General features: G+C 43.9%; 1 protein-coding gene across 1 annotated transcript in view; it reads left to right on the top strand.

Moving 5' to 3' along the window:
- Nucleotides 1–12,480: 12,480 nt before the first annotated feature.
- NWD2 (NACHT and WD repeat domain containing 2) overlaps nucleotides 12,481–20,000 on the top strand; it is a 182,036-nt gene continuing 174,516 nt past the window's right edge. The window contains exon 1 of the mRNA XM_047856983.1: nucleotides 12,481–12,785. Coding sequence (XP_047712939.1) covers nucleotides 12,635–12,785 — 151 coding nt within the window. The 5' untranslated portion in view covers nucleotides 12,481–12,634. The remainder of the gene's footprint in view (nucleotides 12,786–20,000) is intronic.

The following is a 20,000-nucleotide window of genomic DNA, read 5'->3' as shown; positions in this document are numbered from 1 at the left end:
TTGGTTGGTTTGATTTTGTTTTTACTCCAACCTATGGATGTAAACAAGAAATAACAAACTATAAAGTTTTAGAAATCTGGCAGAGTTTTGCTGTCATGATCTTCTTTTGAATTAAAAAAAATTTTTTTTTACATTAACTTATTTATTTTGAGAGAGAGAGCACAAGGGGAGGGGCAACAGAGAGAGAATCCAAGCGGGTCCACACTGTCAGCCCAGAGCTCATCATAGGGCTAGATCTCAGGAACGGCAAGATCATGACCTGAGCAGAAGTCAGACTCCCAACCGAGCCACCCACACGCCCCACAATCTTCTTTTAAAGCAATAATTGTGAGTCAAAGCGGGCCTCTCTTCTAACAATAATCACCACCAGTGAGTACCAGGCAATGTGCTGGTCCTTTAACATGCTTACCATTCACCATTGCAAAGTAGGCATCTTACTGCCTTTTCACAGAGGATGCTAAGGCTTAGAGAAGAAGATTTACTACTACAGCCACAATTAGTAAGTGTCGGAGCCAGTACTGGAACCCACATTAACTAATTTGTCTCCAAAACTCACATCCTAATATTATAGCCTACTGCCTTTTTGAGCAGAGTTCATCAAACCCCTTTTAGATTCCTGTTCTTGCATTGTCATGACACTCTTTCATTGTGACCCTCCTTTTCCCTTCAATCCTTTTTTCTAGAGTGTTAACCAATGTCTTTTCAGGGATGTACTTGTCTTCATGGTTTTATTTGTATTTGAGAAACCTCTAAACTGATTGATGGTCATTTCATTAGAGTCTTGCCCCACACAGGCACAATCATTTTTAGAGTCCCATATTAGATTCAATTTCCTGAGAACAAGGCTGAGCTCAGAGCAAAGAAGTGCTTAACAAATGATGAATTAAAAAAATGAAATAGATGAATTTATGAATGCACAAATTTAATAGATCATTCTTGCAACTGGCATTTGCACTGTTTAGAGGCAATGTCACCCTTTAGCAAAAAAAGGCAGAGTCCATCATGGAAACTGAATCCCAGCTTCATCACTTACAAGCTCTGTAAAGATGGATGTATTACTTAACCTTTCTAAGCCTCAGATTGTTCATTTGTAAAATGAATAATAATCGTACAGCATATGGAAGGCCATATGAACACAACACAGAGTAAACATTCATTGAGCATTATTTCCCTTCCCTTCCCTTCTCTTTCCTTTAAGACAGATGTTGCAACCTGAGTTTCCTTGTCTTAAGATCGTTTTCTTTTGCCTGGTATGCTACCTAGCATCTACAGATGGGAGTATATCAATGTTTGAAACTCAGATTCTGGAGCCTGACTACCTGCATTAAAGTCTATGCCCCACCGCACCCCACCTGTGTGATTTAGGCAAGTACCTTCACATTACTTTGCCTCTGTCTCTTCATCTGGAAAATGGGAATAATAGCTCCTCCTTCTCAGAGATTCCAACTTAGAATTAAGTAATATCTATAATTCCCATAAAAGTCATATTATTATCGTTACTGATAATAAGAATAATAATACCACTACTTTAGGCACTTAAGTAAAAGACACCTACAATGTTCTTCTTGGAGGTACAGTTCTAGCTGAATCTCTGCCTACTTCATTTGCTGTTTACCTTCACCTCCTTGATGTTTACTACTGGATATCATGAATGCTGATTATCGTGGGTTATCTGCTGCTGAAAATTGCCCCTAAGTACTTGCAGCACTTTAAAGTTAGTCTGTCTCAACTTCAGGATTCATTGATTTTTTTTCTGTCCCATTTGGGATATATAGAATTCTACTGTTCCGAAATTAAGTGGCCTCTGGATCATGATGTAGTGTGTGTGTGTGTGTGTGTGTGTGTGTGTGTGTTTGAATACCTGTCTCCTCTGCTGTCATATGTTATCTGACTCTTCACTGTGAGCAGTCATTTCTTCCAGATAGCAGCTGTTCATTGTCTCTAATCTGCTGTGGTTTTGCCAACCAGGAAAAGCCACCTTGTTTGAATTTTGTACATAGTAAGTATGAAAAGACCCTGACAGAGAGCCTCTGGGGATTTCCCACTGAGTCCAGTAAGTGAGGGTCAGTGTGTATTAACATTGTAACATGCTGTCTAGCTGCTTAGGGAATTCTTTTTAGCTCACTTTCTTATTTTTGGTTGTGGTCCAAGAGAGGTGAGCTTTGCCAGGCATCTGAGTCTTAGAGAGGTGGAGCATGATTATTCTAATTTTCTTACAAGAAATGCAAAAAGCATTCAATTCACCTCTTATCCATAGCATCCAAAGTTCTGGGCCACTTACGAGCACAGGAAGTGTATTTTGCTGGTTTGAGCTGTGTAATGGTCTGACAATCTAACCTCTAAACCTCTTTCTAGTGTTTAGAGAATTCTACACAGCCTAAGTCTAGATACAGGGCAGACAGTATCTCTTCCTAGGTTCCCAGTCCCAGAAGCCAGAGTAAAGAACTGTACAGGACAATAGTGATGGCAATGGAGCCATGGTGGGATCCAGTAAATGGTACTCGTGGTGGCAATGGCGTAAATGCTCTCCTGGATGTCTGTTCCTGTAGCACTGAGTGTGGATCCAATGGGCTGACCTCTTCAATCTCTCCCATTTTACAAGCCTGGTTCTCCAGCCCTCCCGCAATAATGCAATAATTTTCCAGTGAATTGCTTGTATGCTTAAACCAATCAGCACTAGTTCTGGTTTTTTTTTTTTCAGCCAAGAACCCTGTGTAGGACATGTGGGTAATTTCTTGTATTTCTATCTAAATCATAACATAAGGCAATCACTTCATTTCAAACCATAGTTTAGCTATATATTTGATTACAGTCAGTAAATTTAACTGTTCACATTCTTATTAACACACTCAGAGAAAGTGTCAAAATTCTGTTTTGACTTACCACTTCCTGTTTAGTTTTACTCTTCTCAGTACCTGAGAAACTAGCAAGTAGCATTTAGATCATTTTTAGAAAAAATCACTTTTTCCAGGGTTCCTGGGTGGTTCAGGCTGTTAACATCAGACTCTTGATTTTGGCTGAAGTCATGATCCCAGGGTCATGGGATCAAGCTCTGTGTCCAGCTCCACACTGAGCATGGAGCCTGCTTAAGACTCTCTCTCCCAGGGCTCAGTTGGTTAAGTGTCCAACTCCGGCTCAGGTCATGGTCTCACTGCTTGTGAGTTCGAGTCCCTCATCAGGCTCTGTGCTGATAGCTTGAAGCCTGGAGCCTGCTTTGGATTCTGTGTCTCTGGCTCTCTCTGCCCCTGCCCCACTTGCACTCTCTCTCAAAAATAAATAAACATTAGGGGCGCCTGGGTGGCGCAGTCGGTTAAGCGTCCAACTTCAGCCAGGTCACGATCTCGCGGTCCATGAGTTCGAGCCCCGCGTCGGGCTCTGGGCTGATGGCTCAGAGCCTGGAGCCTGTTTCCGATTCTGTGTCTCCCTCTCTCTCTGCCCCTCCCCCGTTCATGCTCTGTCTCTCTCTGTCCCAAAAATAAATAAACGTTGAAAAAAAAATTAAAAATAAATAAATAAATAAACATTAAAAAAAAAAAAAAGACTCTCTCTCCCTCTCCCTCTGCAACCCCCCCCTCCCCCCGAGCCCACACTCACATGCTATCTCTCTCCCTCTCAAAATAAAATGAAAAATTAAAAATTTTTCCTCCCATATTTTCTTCTACAATTTTTATGGTTTCACATCTTACATTTAAGTCCTTAATCCATTTTGAGTTGGTTTTTGTGTATAACGCAAGGTAAGTTACAACTTTCCATTTTTTTTTTTTTTTTGCATCATATCTAGTTTTTCTAACAACATTTATTGAAGAGACTATCTTTCCCCCTTTTTGTCTCCTTGGTACCCTTGTTAAAGATTAGTTGACTGTATATGCATGGGTCTATTTCTGGGCTCTCTATTCTGTTCTATTGCTCTGTTTTTATGCCAGGACCACACTATTTGATTACTGTAGCTTTGCAACATAATTTGAAATCAAGAAGTGTGATACTTCCATCTTTGTTCTTGCTCAAGACTACTTTGGCCATTTGGAGTTTTTGTGAATTTCACAATTCTTTTTTCTATTAGTTTTGGCAATCATGTTTTGGATATGACTCCAAAAGCACAGGCAATAACTGAGTGAGATTACATCAAACTAAAGAGCTTCTGTAAAGCAAAGCAAACCAACAAACCTACAGAATGGGAGAAAATGCTTGTAAAACATGTATCTGATAAGGGGTTAACATCAAAATAGGGGCACCTGGGTAGCTCAGTCGGTTAAGCATCTGACTTTGGCTCAGGTCATGATCTCGTGGTTGGTAAGTTTCAGCCCTGTGTCAGGCTCTGTGCTGACAGCTCAGAGCCTGGAGCCTGCTTTGGATTCTGTGTCTCCCTCTCTCTCTGCCCCTCCCCTGGTAGTGCTCTGTCTGTTTCTCTCTCAAAAATAAATAAATATTAAAAAAAATTTTAACAATCAAAATACATAAGGAACTCATACAACTTAAAAGCAAAAACAAAACAAAAAGAAAAAATCCACAAATAATCTGACTAAAACATGGGTAAAGGAACTGAATAGATAGTTCTCCAAAGAAGACACACAAATGGCCAACAGATATATGAAAAAATGCTCAACAGCACTAATCATCAGGGAAACACAAATCAAAACTACAATGAGATATCACCTCACACCTATTAGGAAGGTTGTTCTCTAAAAAACAAAAGATAACAAGTGTTGGCAAGGAAGTAAAGAGAATCTTTGTACACTGTTGGTGGGAAGGTATGTTGGTATAGCTTTTATGGAAAACAATTTGGAAGTTTCTCAAAAAATTAAAAATAGAAGTACCATATGATCCAACAATCTTACTTCTGGGTAGATATCCAAAGAATTGACATCAGGATCTCAAAGAAATAGCTGTACTCCCATGTTTATTACAGCACTCTTCACAATAGCCAAGATAGGGAAACAACTTAAATGTGCATTAATGGATGACTGAAGAAAGTGTGGTCCTTACACATACTGGAATATGATATTCTGTCTTAAAAAAAAAAAAAATCCTATCATCTGCAACAACACGGATGGACCTGGAAGACATTATACTGAGTTAGATAAGGCAGACACAGAAAGACAAATGAAAGCATGATTTCACTTAAATATGGAACCTAAAATAGTCAAACTTCTAGACAGAGTAGGATGGTAGGTTTCCAGGGGCTAGAAGAAGGGGGAAACAGGGAGAGAATGACGAAAGGGCACAAAATTTCAGTTACGCAAGAGAAATAAGTTTGGAGATCTCCCATACAGCATAGTGCCTACGGTTAACAATACTGTATTGTATGCTTAAAATTTGCTTGGTAGACAATCTACCACAATTTGACATTAGTATTTGTGTTGAGGTATGGTAACTTCTTAAAAGAGTGGGAAGATCTACACTTAAATATCAACTCAAAATGAGTACAATCACTTTGTGTCCATTAACTTCTAAAAAGATTTCAGAAAAGATTTGGTTACTCTTTCCATGACCTAAGGCCTGAGATGTGGCTTGACCATACCCAGAATGAGTATTAGATGCCAAAAAAATGTGGGAGGGGGGAGGGAAGGGGGGGGGACAGAGAGAGAGAGAGAGAGAGAGAGAGAGAGAGAGAATATTCATGATGCTAAGCAAGAACCAGAGATGAAATGTGGAAAAATAATATCTTTTTTCCTAAGCACATTTCCAATTCTAGGTTCCAGTTTTTCTTGAGATTCATTTACACTTCTGCCCATGAAGTCTGTATAAGATCCTATATTCTTAAACACAAACAAAAAACAAAACAAATCCTCCTATATATATTTTTTTTAATTTTAAATATTTATTTTTGAGAGATAGGGAGAGACAGAGCCTGAGTGGAGGAGGGGCAGAGAAAGGAGACACAGAATCCCAAGCAGGCTCCAGGCTCCCAGCTGTCAGCACAGAGCCAAACACAGGGCTGGAACCTACAAGCTGTGAGATCATGACCTGAGCACAAGTTGGACCCTCAACTGACTGAGCCACCCAAGCCCCCTAAACCTCCTCTTTTTAAAAGAAATTCCCCCTTAGTTTCAGTTATTTACCACTAAAAAAAATTTGTCTAATGCAGAATTAGATTTGTATTCACTGTCTTTTAAAAATGTCACATATACTTATATTTTTACAATAAAAATATATATTATGGTTATAAATAAATATATAAATATAATAGATATTATATTTCTACACCATATTTATTTTGAGAGGAAGAAAATAAGTCCCCTAAATTTTAAATCTGTTCCAAAGACTCCAAATGATGGCCAAATGATCTTCCCTTACTTTCCAAGAAGTGATAGGAGTACAGAATTTAAACCCGTTTGTGAATCATTTGATTTGTAAATGTTCCTCAAAACCTCAAAGCAATCGTAAATAACTGCCTACTCTTCACCCTGACTAAATGTAAATAACCTGTCAATTTCTGCCTATTGTTCTCTAAATTTAGTCAGTAGGATCATTTACATTATGTGACCCAAGCAGACACATGGTGTAACTGTCACTAATTCAGGCTAAAGGACTGTGATGGGGACCATTATTTTGTGAAGAAGTAATTTCAATCAAATAACAAATACAAAGCAGAACTGCAAGAGTATTTTTTTAGAAAATAGAATCCATAGAATTATGTTTAGAGAGACTGTGATAGAATTATCATCTATGCTTAATTTTTACAGGAAAAATACCCAGGAAAAGAACACTTGGTCCCATTAAAACTTTGGGGGACCAAAAGTAAAATTAGCATACATTAAGTTTAATACTCTTCTAGTTAAGTACAAGCATTTAAACAATGAGATGATTGACCCGGGCAGTACATTTAAGATACTGGGGCCATGTCAGTATGGAATACTATAAAGAGAATATTTTTTGTATCTTATTCATGTGGATTCAGTCTTCTGTGGTAGAAAGATCTCATTTAATAACATTGGGAGAGAAATCTGGCTCACATTCTAGCTTTGCTATTTACTAGCTACCTGAATTTGGACAAATTATTTAAACTCTCAGAACCTCTTGTTACTTGTTACTATAAAATTGAGCTGTTAATAGAATTAAAGGATATGGAACCTAGCTTTTGCTCAATAAAAAATATGGAAACCAATGTATATAAGCCATGTAGGTAACATTGCAATCCAGGTGGAGTGTTTTATACCCTGTATGATTTGGTTTGCCTAACAACCCATATAAATTTCATAGAGAGGTACAAATGATGTCCATCAATTTGGCCAGATGGATCTTGTTATATATTGGTAGTCATGTGATACATTGTAATTAAATCCATGGTTTGGTGGTCAGAGCTTTAGTTTTAATACTGGCTCTGCCAACCACTAACTGAATGAACTTGGACATGCCACTTAAATCTCTTGATCTACTTTTTCATATTAAAAAAAAGGGGGGGGCACCTGGGTGGCTCAGTCGGTTAAGCGTCCGACTTCAGCTCAGGTCACGATCTCGTAGTCCATGAGTTCGAGCCCCGCGTCGGGCTCTGGGCTGATGGCTCAGAGCCTGGAGCCTACTTCCGATTCTGTGTCTCCCTCTCTCTCTGCCCCTTCCCCATTCATGCTCTGTCTCTCTCTCTCTGTCTCAAAAATAAATAAACGTTAAAAAAAAGTTTAAAAAAAAAATTTTTTTAAAAATTTAAAAAAGGGGGGAGGGGGGAAAGGTAGTATAGTTAATGCAGAAACTACCTCTCAGGGTTAGAATCAAAATGAGTTAACATGTGTGAAAGAGCTTTGTAAAAAGCAATTCTCCAAACCAGTATCAGATAAAGGGACAAGAGAGGAGAGGGTACTGTGTTTAAGATTAATGGCATGAGGGGGAAAATATTTGGCAATCATATAATGAAAATGAAATATCTGACTGAGAAATATGAAATAAACTACAAATTTTTAAACAACTCACCTTACTTTCTTCTACTTTGTGTGGTATGCCCAGTGCTTACAAAACAATGTGAGTATTTAGAAGGTTGTAAGAGGCAGACTGATCAAAAAATACATTAAACAGATTTGGAAGGGGGTGGATATAAAGTTAGAATTTCTGAGTCATGAAAACATCAGATAGCAATTTCAGAAAGGTGTAACTTTATTTAAAACCAAGCTGCTGTGAATTCTATTATGTCACAGACACCTCTGAATCAACCCTCTCTGTTGGCAAATTGTTATGCTGACAAATTCTCACATACACCGAAAATTTCCACTTTGTAAACAAGTAAGTGGGTTCCTGATGGCCCAGCTTTTCTCCTGAGCTGGAACCTTGGAAAGCAGAGTCCTCATCTGAGTGGACCTGTATAATCTACTCCTCACATCCCCAAAGCAGATTCAAACCTTTATCACTCACATTCAAGGGCCACCATGAACATTAATGTAATATTAAATTTGACATTCTTGTTCAAGTCTAGGAAACACAAAAACACATCATTGGCTTCATTGGCTCGATTTCCTGAGATAGTTAGAATAGGGTGTGGTAATTTGGTCATTTTTATAACACCAGGGGCTCTATTTCCACTTCTGTCCATGTGGACAAATACATAACACTGGTCCAGAAGAACCCAGGATATTTGACATGCAGAAAAGTGAGTGTACATATAGGTAAATACAGCTTGAGGGGTGGCCCTTCCTTCTGCAGGGTCAGAGTCAGCGGCAGGGGCTCTGGTTGTGTGCTTTATGATCACCAGCCCTGTCATCTCAGCAGGATGACCTGGCCAAGGGATAGAGCCATGCAGATGGGTGAAAAACCACTGCCAGGGCAGGGAAGGGGAGTAGGTGAGGTATATTTCCATAACATGGACCTCAGACAGGGGAACCTGCATATACATCGCCAAAGATGATGTGTGCACATCATAAAAGGTATTCAAGGGACAGCTGTGTCCAAAATGGGATATCAAGTGGGGATATTAGAGGTGTTGGGCCCTGGCCCCAGATACAGTGCGATTTAAAGAATCTATCACAGTGTCTAGCTTACAAGTGCTCAGTATATCAATATATTAGTTTAGGTTTCCTTCCTCATGTTTTATAAAACTACCTTGTGAGAGGGGCATTATCATATATCAAGGGGAGTTGGAGTCCATGAGCACAATGTTCCTCCTAGCTCTATGAGTAGGAAGAACCTAGCAGTAATTGAACCTTTGAACAGTCCTGTTTTTATCAAGGGCTGCGACCATTGTTGCCTAAAGACCATGCCTCTCTGTGGCCCTCTGTCCTATTAACCGGGGTGTGTGGGAGGATGAAGAGGGGAATACCCGTCCTTGGTCACAAGCGAGGTTCCCAGCCCATTTTTCCTGTACTTTTATCTTCCAATTTCTAGACGCTTTAAACTTTCCAGCCAGCTGCAAGGATGCTATGGGTTTACCTGTGGTCTCATCAGGAAACAACAGGAATACAAGGCATTCTGCAATTACGTTGGGAGAGTCTAGTCCAGTGTGATCTTGTAGACATAGACCTTCTCTGCCACACGGAAGCAGAGGTGATAACCAGCCTTCCACACCTGTGAACGCAGACCTGAACATCTATCTTCCAGGTTACTAAAGATGTCAGCCAGGGCCAGACCCAGGCAAAATTAGAAAATAGAAGAGGTTTGTTGCAAAGAGTGCTAAGACTGGGGCCACAATACCTGGATCCCATAGTTATACGACCTTGGACAAGCCCTTCTCTGTTTTGAACGTTGGTTTTCTCATGTGTAAAATGGAAGGAATAATAACATGTTCAGTATTTGATGAAGAGGAGAAAATGTTTGTAAAGTGTTTCAAACGGATATAAAAACAAAACCGTCTCCTAGCTAGAAGTCAGGGCCTGCCTTCCACATTCAAACCAGCTCCTTCCCTTCCGTTTTCAGTTCTTTTCTCTTTTCTTTCTCTCTCCACTGGTATAGTCACAAGTGCCTTGGGGTGGGAAATAAATCTAGTTAATTCCTAACAGTGTTAGTGCCAAGGGTGACATTTCCCTTATGCCATTTCCACACTAATGAATGAATCTCTGGTTTTAGGAGATCAGATATTAGCAAGAGACAGAAAACTTCGAAGATAGGAGAGAGATGTATGTGTATATGTGTATAGAGGAGGGAGGTGGTTGATTGGGTAGTGTCCTTAGGAGGTGTCCTAAGGTAGACAGCTCCCTGATAACCCAAAGACAGCGCTGGCTCTACCTATGTGAAGCTGGCTGTGCAGGGAGCCCTTTAAAACACCGCCGCACAAAAAATGTGAAAGTCTCTCTCCTCTGCATCCTTGGTCTGCAGTGACACTGGCAGATGCTAAACTTCGGCCTGTCTAGAACAGTTAATTAGGTTATAGAGGCTGCCAAAAATCCCAAAGTCATCTTAAGAAAGTGCAACACTTTGAGATGTGAAGCAAAGGTCGGAAGACACAAACACTAATCTGATTTTTAAGAGAGAAACCACCAAATAAGTAGGGGGAAACAAAAGAAAGGAAGGCAGGTCCCTGACAATCCGGAAACTTCTTATCAGTTTCTTATAAGCAGCATTGAGATTAGGCATAAAGTGGTCCTGGCTCTTTTCTCCAGTAATAAATACTGTATATTCATAAAGGCTGGTACTGTAACGGACACTGTATATTCATGACCTGTTCCAGAACTCTCAGTCCATACCTCCTGGGATATCAGGAAATCTTTCGGAGACCTCCTTCCTGCCGGACAATGTTCCCACCTGGGAGTAATAAAGCTGGAGAGGGAAGGAGATAATTTGCTAAATGGAATCAGTTGAACAAATGCCTGGCTATGTTCAACGTTTCTTTACTGGTTGCATCAAATTATTACAGAGTTCGAACGGTTGACTGCCCCCTGGTTCCCAGTAGTGGAGAGGCAGCCTTAAAAACCCAGAGACCCAATTCTTCCGAAAGATTACCCCAGAAAGCATGTTTTGGGAACGGGGTGGGGTCAGAAAATAAACAGCAGTGCATAGGACTTCACTGCCACCAGCAGGACCTAGGAGAAGTGCAGGCCAGGAGGAGGCCAGGAGAAGCCCCAGGTGAGAAGATAAAATTTGCAGCTGAGCTGCCCGCACCCTGTGCCCAAGCACCCCCTTTCCAATCCCAAAGGTTTGGAAAAGCCGTTCTTCCTCTCTAAGAGCCAGGAGTTCCTGCCCCAAAGCTCACAATGAGAGGTTTGGACGCCAAACTCCAATTAAGGCTCCAAACACACCTCCTCCCTTCCCCCACCCCAAGTACAATCACACTTTTAATTCTACGAGTTCTTCCTGTCCTGGAATTTGCAGTACTTGGCAAGGGCAGTGAGCGGGCACCGGAGATGGTGATTTTACGTTGGGGTCCCTCGGCATCTTACGTCACCCCGCCGTAGACCAGACCCCTAGAGCTACGACTCCCAACCCCGGGATAGCAGAGTTCCGCGACCGCTCTGGCCCCGTCGGATCAGCGTCAGGCGAAGCCTGAAGGGACTTGGAAAAGCGGCCAAAAGCCAACTCTGATCTCTCGCACCCCGCCCCAATCCGTGGCCACCTGCACTTTGCGGGCTCTTGCGCCAAACAGCGCTCCCCGGAGCCCCCAAAGGCCTGCCGGGCCCAGGCGCGCACCGGGCGGCACGGGACTCCTGGAGCCGCCCAGCTCCCGGAGTGGCCCGGGAATGCGCCAGGGCGGGGGCAGGAAGGACCCCTCTGGAGCCTTCCAGACCTTGGGAAGGCTTCCCGCGGAGACCCACTCTTGGAAAGGTTCCGCGACCACGCGGCGAGGAGCACGTGAGCGGCGCGGCTTCTCTATAAAAACCCCCGGCTCTGCCGAGCGTGAGGCCAGCGGAGCGGCAAGACAGTCACCTGCGCCACCTGAGGCCGGGCGACGGTGACAGCCCCTCCAGGACGCTCAAAAGGGTCCCGAGTTTTGATGCTTTGCACCCTCGGGGGCCGGGCTCAGTGCGTGAGTCTAACTTTGAGGCCGGAATTGGCGGCACGTAGGCAAAGAGGCGCCGGCGCCGGTAGGCGTGCGTTCCCCAAAATGCTGAGGGCTTGTTTGACCTTTAGGAGAGTTGGAGGAGTCAGAGGGATCTCGGGCTAGTTTCTTTCATGTTCTCCACCAAGGAGACAGCCACGAGCGCTCGGGATCGTCCTCAGAGAAGCCCGGGAGGCCCACGGGCAGCCCGCGGCCCCCGCGCCCCCGCCCCTGCCGCCCATTAAGCCGCGGGTGAGTTCACCGCCCCGCGGAAGGACGTTCCCATAAAGTCGGACGCCTTCAGCAGATAAAGTTCGAGCAGCTCTCTTCCGCTCGGTACCCGTCACCTCGGCGACCCCTCTTCCCGCGGCAGGCGCGGACGGGGAGATGGCCGCGGGCTGGGCGGCCGGCGCGGGCGCTTCCCGGCGCAAAGAGGCGCCGCGCGCGTAGCCGCCGCCGCAGCCACCGCCACGCTGACCTCCCGCCGGCTGCTGTGCTGAGCCCCCGGCGGCGGGCGAAGGCTGACGCCCAGAGAGCCGGGAGGCGGCGGCGTCAGCGGCCCGAGGGTCCGTATGGCCGCCCCGCGCCTGCCGGTGGTGTGCGCCGCGGAGCTCGCCGGCGGCGCCTCGGGCTCGGGGCGGCTCTGAGCCACGCCGCCTGCGGGGATCGACCTAGCTGCTCCGCGGAGCCGCGGGCAGGAACCGAGGACCAGGAGGCGGCGGCGGCTATTCCTCCCAGAGGGCGATGTGGCCGGCCGGCGCGGGCACCAGGCTGCCCTGTCCCCGGGACTCTGCGCTCCGGCGGGCGGCTTTCTCCGGGAACCTCAACGCCCTGCCTTCTCACCTCGTGCCCGCCGGGCGAAGCGTGCGGGTCTTCATCAGCGCCAACCCTGAAGGTAAGTCCTTCGCCCGGATTTGCCCGTCAGTCCTTCCGTCCGTCCGCGCGCGCCGGGAGCCAGAGAGTTTCCGCAGCACAGCCGGGCGCGCCGTGCGTGCCCCAATCTCCCTTCCTCCAGCTGAAAGCGTGGATGGCCTGAGCGCGTGGGAATTTCATTTGAATCACTTTTATTCTCCCTTCGCTCATCCCCTCTGCCCGCTGGCTTCCCCTGGGACCCCCATTCTCGCGCCCCTCGCCCGGGTTACGAATTCAGATCGAGCTAAGAAACGTCCGAGGCATTAGACGCTTCTGGAAGCGCCAACCTGCTTCCACTACCACCTTTTCTTTTAGCGGTGTCTTCTCCGGGGTTGTCGCGAACGCAAATAGTAGTTCGTCTCGCTCGCGGCTCAGCTGCGGGGTCCTGAAGGCGGGCTTCCTCCCTTGATACTTGTTCGCGCCGAGCGGGGTGAGCATATGGGGTTCCCTGAGACTAGCCTCTTGTGAGTGCGACGGTGCCCTTCGCTTTGGAGGGCAGGAGAATCCTCTGTGAATCGGAGGCCCGCGGCGATTGCAGAGGAAACGCGCTGTGGGGCCCCGGGATAGATGGGCGTTCATCCCGGCGCTGGTTTCGTGGCGAGCGCTCAGGAGTTCATCTCTACAGCTGGACCCCGGGCTTGATTTCCCGGTTTGGAACCTGACCTACTCAGGCCTGTTTCTGCTCAAGGCTGGGCACCTGGTAGGCGCCAAACGCAAACTTGTTGATTTCTCGCATTCGCAAATCACAGCGGCTGAGCGCTGGATGATGGTTCATTTCTTTTTTTGCTCAACACTGCCTTTGAGTTTTAGGACCTGAATATTAACTTTCCTTACTAGTAAGTGAAGAAGTAGGAAGCATTTGACTTAAGCTGGATAAAACTGCAGGAATTGCTCTTTTCTAGAAAAAGTAAATGTGTGGCCATAAGATAAGTTTTGCAGGAGCCTTTTTTATGCACTCTAACAAGCTTTGAGTCTGACAAAAAGTAAGCGTTAACAATCATTAGATATAATCTTTTTAACCCAAGAGTCTGGTTGCTTTTGAAAAGCATTTTGAGAGACTAACAAAAATCACTTTCTAAAGAAGTTGTAAAAAACAAAACAAAAATCTCAGGGAAACTTTACATTATGTCAGGGCATTGGGGAAAGACTCAAATAGGTAACTCACAGTTACCTATATAATAATAGAAAGACTGTATACTTTTTGAGACAGAGGCACAACTGTGCTAATAAAGTTTGCAGTTCATTTTCACAAAATTTAATAATTGAGGCATTTAGGAAATTACTGTCCACCCTTTTAAAACCTTTTAAAATCTCAGATATGTCTTCCAGGATTTTTACTTAAGTCCGAATAAAGGAAAACATGGAGATATGCAGCCTGTTTGAAGACTACTGGTAATCTGCAATTTAAGTATTCAAGGTGTTTTTTTTTTTTTTTTTTAATGCTAAAACATTTTTTTAAGTGGTTGGGAGAATTGTGTTAGAAAATGTTGTCTTAAAATTTTCACTTCTCCTAAGCTTGAAAGAAATTTCATGAGAAGTGTTTAAGTCTGCTGATGTAGAACCAGCAAAATTACTGTTTTTCTTTAAACATGTTCCTTCAAAAATACTGTGAAAATGTTAATATCAGTAGTTTGTTTTTCCTTTAAATTTGTAATTTCTAAAATAAAAATCAATGATCATGAATGTGTGTTAAGTCAATAATGAATTAATATTTAAGATTAATGTCATTTTTTTCATAAGCTTGTCCATATGATTCTTCAAATTTTCTAGTTTCTTAAAAGCTTTGCCATATGTTACTCTTAGGAAAGCAAACAGAAGGGAGGCTTTCATGTCTCCTGCTTACTGTGTGAGCTAAGCTTGTACATTGATCTTGAAGGACCAGAAATGTGACTTCTACGTGAGAAGTTGTAACAGGGTTAGCACCCAGATTTGATCAAATTGGAGAGTCGAGGGTATATTAAATAGAAGAGACAGAGACGGGTATTTTTGGGGGGCCTGTGCGTGAAACCTTGCAGTCTTGGTAAATGCTCTATCAGAGGCAGCACTCCACCACGAAATTTTTGTGGATGCAATTCAGGAAGCAAATGGTTGTGTTTTGGTTCCATCCAATATTAGATTCTTGGCCAATACTCAAGAGTTTCTCCACTGTCCAATTAAGACAAAGAACATTATCTCATGCTTTTCCCTACAAGTGGAAATCAATTCATGCTCTAGATAAAAGCTGCTTTGTGTTGAACTCCTAGCAGTATGTTTAAGAATTCAGCTAGGGTCTCCCTTAGGTTATTGTGTTAATACATATTGCTTTAAAAGGTTTGTATGGACTTTACTTATCAATAATGAAGGTAATACATAAAAATTACTTTCCCATGTGTTAGCTCATTCAGTATTTTAATTTTGATTTCCATCCCCAAATCCTGTCAGGATGGTGGACCAGGGGCTGTTCTCCCTGTTTCACAGATAAGGAAACTAAGGCTGTGCCAGGTTAAGCTACTTGCCTGAACCTGGATAGCAAAATAACGTGGAGCTTTCAGGGGACTCAAAACCTCTCTCTTGGTACTCTGTGGCCCAGCCTAGGTTTATGCCAGATTTCTGTGAAATCTCTTCCACCCACATGGACAAGACAATCAGCTGGATATATAGTGGATAAGTGTTATCCTTACTCTTGAATCCTGACAGCCAGCCAGAAGCTGACTAACAGAGAGGGAACATGGCTGCTCTGACCTACTTCACTTACACCAGAGGGGTAGCCTCAAGGGCATTCAAGGAAATTTCGGAATGTTCTGGACTCTAATGGACCTGTTTTGGTCCAAAAGTATATCTGCATACGACCAGTCCACGCCACATTAAGGACACTGGAGAAGAACCAGTGTGGGGGAGACAATAGCATTGTCCCAGATTCTCTTACATGAATAAGCCTTGGACTTCATCTAGTCCCACCTTCCACCCAAGGTAGAAATTCCATCTGTGGCTTCTGTATTAATCCTTGGGAGTCTTCTAGTTATTTAGCCATGCTTCTCTGCCAGAATGGCACATACACCTTTTTGGAACAGTGATTCTAAAACGTGTATAAAATCTTCCACTGTGATGAGCCTGAATTGTCCATGAATATGTGGAGGAGAAGAGCCAGCATAATTCTCTCCCTGTATTGAAATTCATGGGAGCGTAATAAATAATCCTCTTTGCCTCAATTCCTGTTGGTTTGTTTGTTTGTTTTTTTGTTTGTTTTGAGAGAGAGCAAGAAATAGGGAGAGAGGGAGATGAAGGGAGGGGAGAGGCAGAGAGAGAGAGGGGAGAATCCCAGACAGGTTCCATGCTGTCAGTGCAGAGCCTGATGTCAGGCTTGATTCCATGAGTTGAGAGATTGTGACCTGAGCTGAAACCAAGAGTCGAATACTTAACTGAGCCACCCGGGCACCCCTGCCTTAACTCTTAATCAGTTTAGAGCACAGTAATGTCTGTCTTAGCTCAGGCTGCTGCTGCAACAAAATACCATAGACTGAGTGGCTTCGACAACAGACCTTTTATTTCTCACAGTTCTGGGGGCTGGCAAGTCCAAGATAAGGGTGCTGGCAAGTGTGATTCCTGGTGTGGGACCTCCTTGTGATTTTCCAATGACCATCTTCTCACTGTGTCCTTACATAGAGCACAAGCTCTGGTCTTTCTTCTTTTTCTTTAATAAGGATGCTGATCCCATCCTTCATCTAAATCTTCTAATAACTTCATCTAAATCTGATTACCTCCCAAAGGGTCTACCTCTAAATACCCTGACATTAGGGGTGCCCGAGTGACTTAGTCAGTTAAGCATGCTTAACTCTTGATATCCATTCAGGTCATGACCTCACCATTCTAGAGATTGAGTCCCTATGTCAGGTTCTGTGCTGACAGCTCAGAACCTGCTTGGGATTCTCTCTCTCTCCTCTCTGTCTGCCCATCCCCTGTGCAGTGTTTGTCTCTCAAAATCAATAAAATACCATCACATTAGCTGTTAGGGCTTCAACATATGAATGAGGGAGGGGCAGAAATATTAAGGCCATAACATTCTGTCCCTGCACCTCCCCAAATTCATGTCCTTGTTGCATACAAATGATATTCATTCCATACCAACAACTCCAAAAGTCTCGACCTGCTCCAGCATCAGTTCTAAAGTCTACAGCCCAAAGTGTCGTCTAAATACAATCTAAATCAGGTATGGGTGAAACTCCAGATATGATTTATCCAGAGGCAGAAATCCTTTCCTGCTGTGAGCGTGTGAAACCAGAAAAGTTGTGTGCTTACAAAATGGAATGGTGGGAGAGGCATAGGATTGCCTGTCATTCTAAAAGGAAGAAATTGGAATGAAAAAAGGGATGAAGGGTCCCAAGTTAGTTCAAAAACTAGCAAGGCAAATACCATTAGGTCTTGAAGCCTAGAATAATGGTCTTTGGTTTGATGCTCTGCTTTCCATACCCCCTGGGGGTAGCAGTGCTACATGTGTAACTCTGTGGAAGGGAGTTACCCACCAAGACTCCAGGAGGCGCTGCCCTCAAGGCTTTGGACGACGCCATCTGCCCTGTTGAAGTCCAGGTGATGCCTTCCCCTACCTTTGAACCAAGATGCAACCCTGATGATCTCCAAATCTCCTTTGAGGTCATTCTCCCTTTGTGTTGAAGAACCACAGCTGAATGGCCTTATGGCTCAATCCTGCAGGATCTCAGTCCACCTATCTTCCTTGCAACCCCTGTCTTCCTCAGTTCCAGCTGAACCTTGCCCCTGCTGGGGTGGTCCGTGATTTACACCCATATCAAAGGGTTGCTCGACCACACTCTTGGTTTTCAGAGCAAAAAACTCTCGGTTTGTCCTTTTGTGTGATACGGATAAGCTGAGACTTTCCCAGATCCTAGAGTTCTGGTTCCTTTTTGTTTTAACAATTCCTTTCTCGGTTCCTCCTTTTTTTTTTTTTTTTTTTTCCTCTGCACGCAGGAGGAACCAAGCCACCCCTTCGTCCAGTTTCCTGGCTTACCAGTGCTACCTTCCACAAAACACTAGAACACAGTTCAGCTACATCGTTGACCACTTTATAGCACTTGCCTCTGCTCTGTTGGGCGATAACATGTTCCTGGTTTCAGTCTTAGGTGTCGCCCGGATGGCCAGTTCAGCAGAATGGCCATATTCTGTTCACAATTTCTGGATTCTCTAAGAATCTTTCTCCACAGCTCTCCTCTTTCCTTTCTGAGCTCTCCCCAGAATTGCCAGTAACTGTCTCTTTGTGGCAGTCATGGCTTTTTCTAGCATGTACCTCCCAACTCTTCTAATCTCTACCCATTACCTAGTTCCAAAGCTGTTTCCCCATGTTTTAGGTGTTTGTTACAGCAGCACCTGCCTCTTGGTAGCAAACTCTGTCTTCATTTCCTAGAGTTGTCATGACATTGGCCACAAACTGGGTTTTAAAGTACAGGAACTTACAGTCTCCTGATTCTGGAGGCCGGAAGTCCCAAATCAAGGTGTCAGCACGACTGTGCTCCCACTGAAGGCTCTAGGCAAGGGCCCTTCCTTGACTCTTCCTAGCTTCAGGTGGCTCCTGGTGGTCCATGCTGTGTGGACCTTGGCTTGCAGCTTTGTCCCTCCAGCCTCTGCCTCCATGGTCACCGGCAAGAAGGTCATGTCCTCATGTGGTGGAGAGAGAACTATTGTGTCTCTTCCTCCTCTTATAAATAGGACAGTAATCCCATCATAGGGCACCTTCGTGACCTCATCTATACCTAATTACCTCCCAAAGGTCTCGCCCCACAGTACCATCACTTTTGGGCTTGGGGCTTCAACATGTGAATTTGGGGGAACACAACCATTTAGTCCGTAACTGGTAATGTCTAAAGCAAATAGAAGGTCAAGATATTGCTTTTATTACTGGTAAAAACTGATGTGGGCCCATGCTCCTTTATCATCTTTTGGGCCAGATACGATTTTGGAATTTCATATTTTTTTAGGTTTAGGAAGAAAATGGTACGTATGCTATTTATTATGTAGGGTCTGGGTCATATCCCGTAAGCAAATATGAATGTGTGTATAAGGAAACATGCCTTCACTCTAAGCTGTACTTTCTGCAGTGCTGGAAGGTTTTCATCTGCATTGTCCTGTGTGGTAGTACTAGTTAAATATAGCTGTTATTGAGCTTTTGAAATGTGGCTGGTAGGACTGAGAATCTATTGTAACTTAGTTTAAATTTAAATAGGCACATGGGGCTGTTGGCTACGACATGCAACACAATGCTCTAAGGGGAAAAATGAGGATTTAAGTAGTTTCATGTCTGTTAGGGTCACGTTTTGCCACTGGTGACTCAGGTCACTTAAGGTTTTGCTGCCAGATGAATCGGGGAAAAATTTTTTTGTTTTCATTACTTTGTGGATTCTGGAAGTGCAGGTAAGGACTGTGGACCTTTCGGGAGAAATATGGCTTTGGACTCGAGCCAAGTAGGGTTTTCCAGTGCTGAACCTCAGAACTGCATAAACTTACCCTCCCAGGCAGTGTCAGCAATGGACCAGGGCATAAACCTGCCCCTTCCCCCAGCTGGTGGACAGAGTTGGCCCTTTGAAAATTTAAGACATGGAAGAAGAACAAAGAATGACAGGTTCACTTACAAGAGAGAACAAAGGGGCTGGACTGTTTGTGCTCAGATTTTCCTTCCAAATGCCTCCATCTGATTAAGACACTTCTGCCCTGAATAGTAAGTAATGGCCCTGTCCAGGGCTACTCTGCTAGTGGATCTCCCTATGTGTGTTGGGAGACATCAGGATTGGAGAAAAAGCTTCTCCAACACCTATTTTTGTCCCTTTTCACGCCCGCTCTGATTTATCCACTGGTCGACTTTGAGAGTCATGCACGTTGTCCATAGTATTCGTGATCAGCTTCTTTGTCCATTTCCACGTGGACTTTGTATGTCTTTGCATGTTCCCGTGCTCTCTCTTCCATGTCTTTGAGGTCTTAGTAGAAACGTTTGTTCTCCATTTTGGCAGAAGCCACAGTAAAGAGAAATATTTTCCCTACAGTTGTTGCAACCAGTGTTTGACTTTTACTTTATCTTGTGCTCCCAGGCAAGAGGCAGAAAGATGTGCATCAAGAAATTCAAATGAAAGCTACGAATATTCTTCACTGTGGTTCTTCTTACCTTCCCTGAAATGTGAATTATTTCTGAGGCTTCCTGGTTTTTCTTTTTTTCTTTTTA

This window comes from Prionailurus viverrinus, chromosome B1, assembly GCF_022837055.1.
Source record: "Prionailurus viverrinus isolate Anna chromosome B1, UM_Priviv_1.0, whole genome shotgun sequence".
NCBI lineage: Eukaryota > Metazoa > Chordata > Mammalia > Carnivora > Felidae > Prionailurus > Prionailurus viverrinus.
The sequence above is the reverse complement of the archived record's forward strand: the minus strand, read 5'-3'. Positions and strand labels throughout refer to the sequence as shown.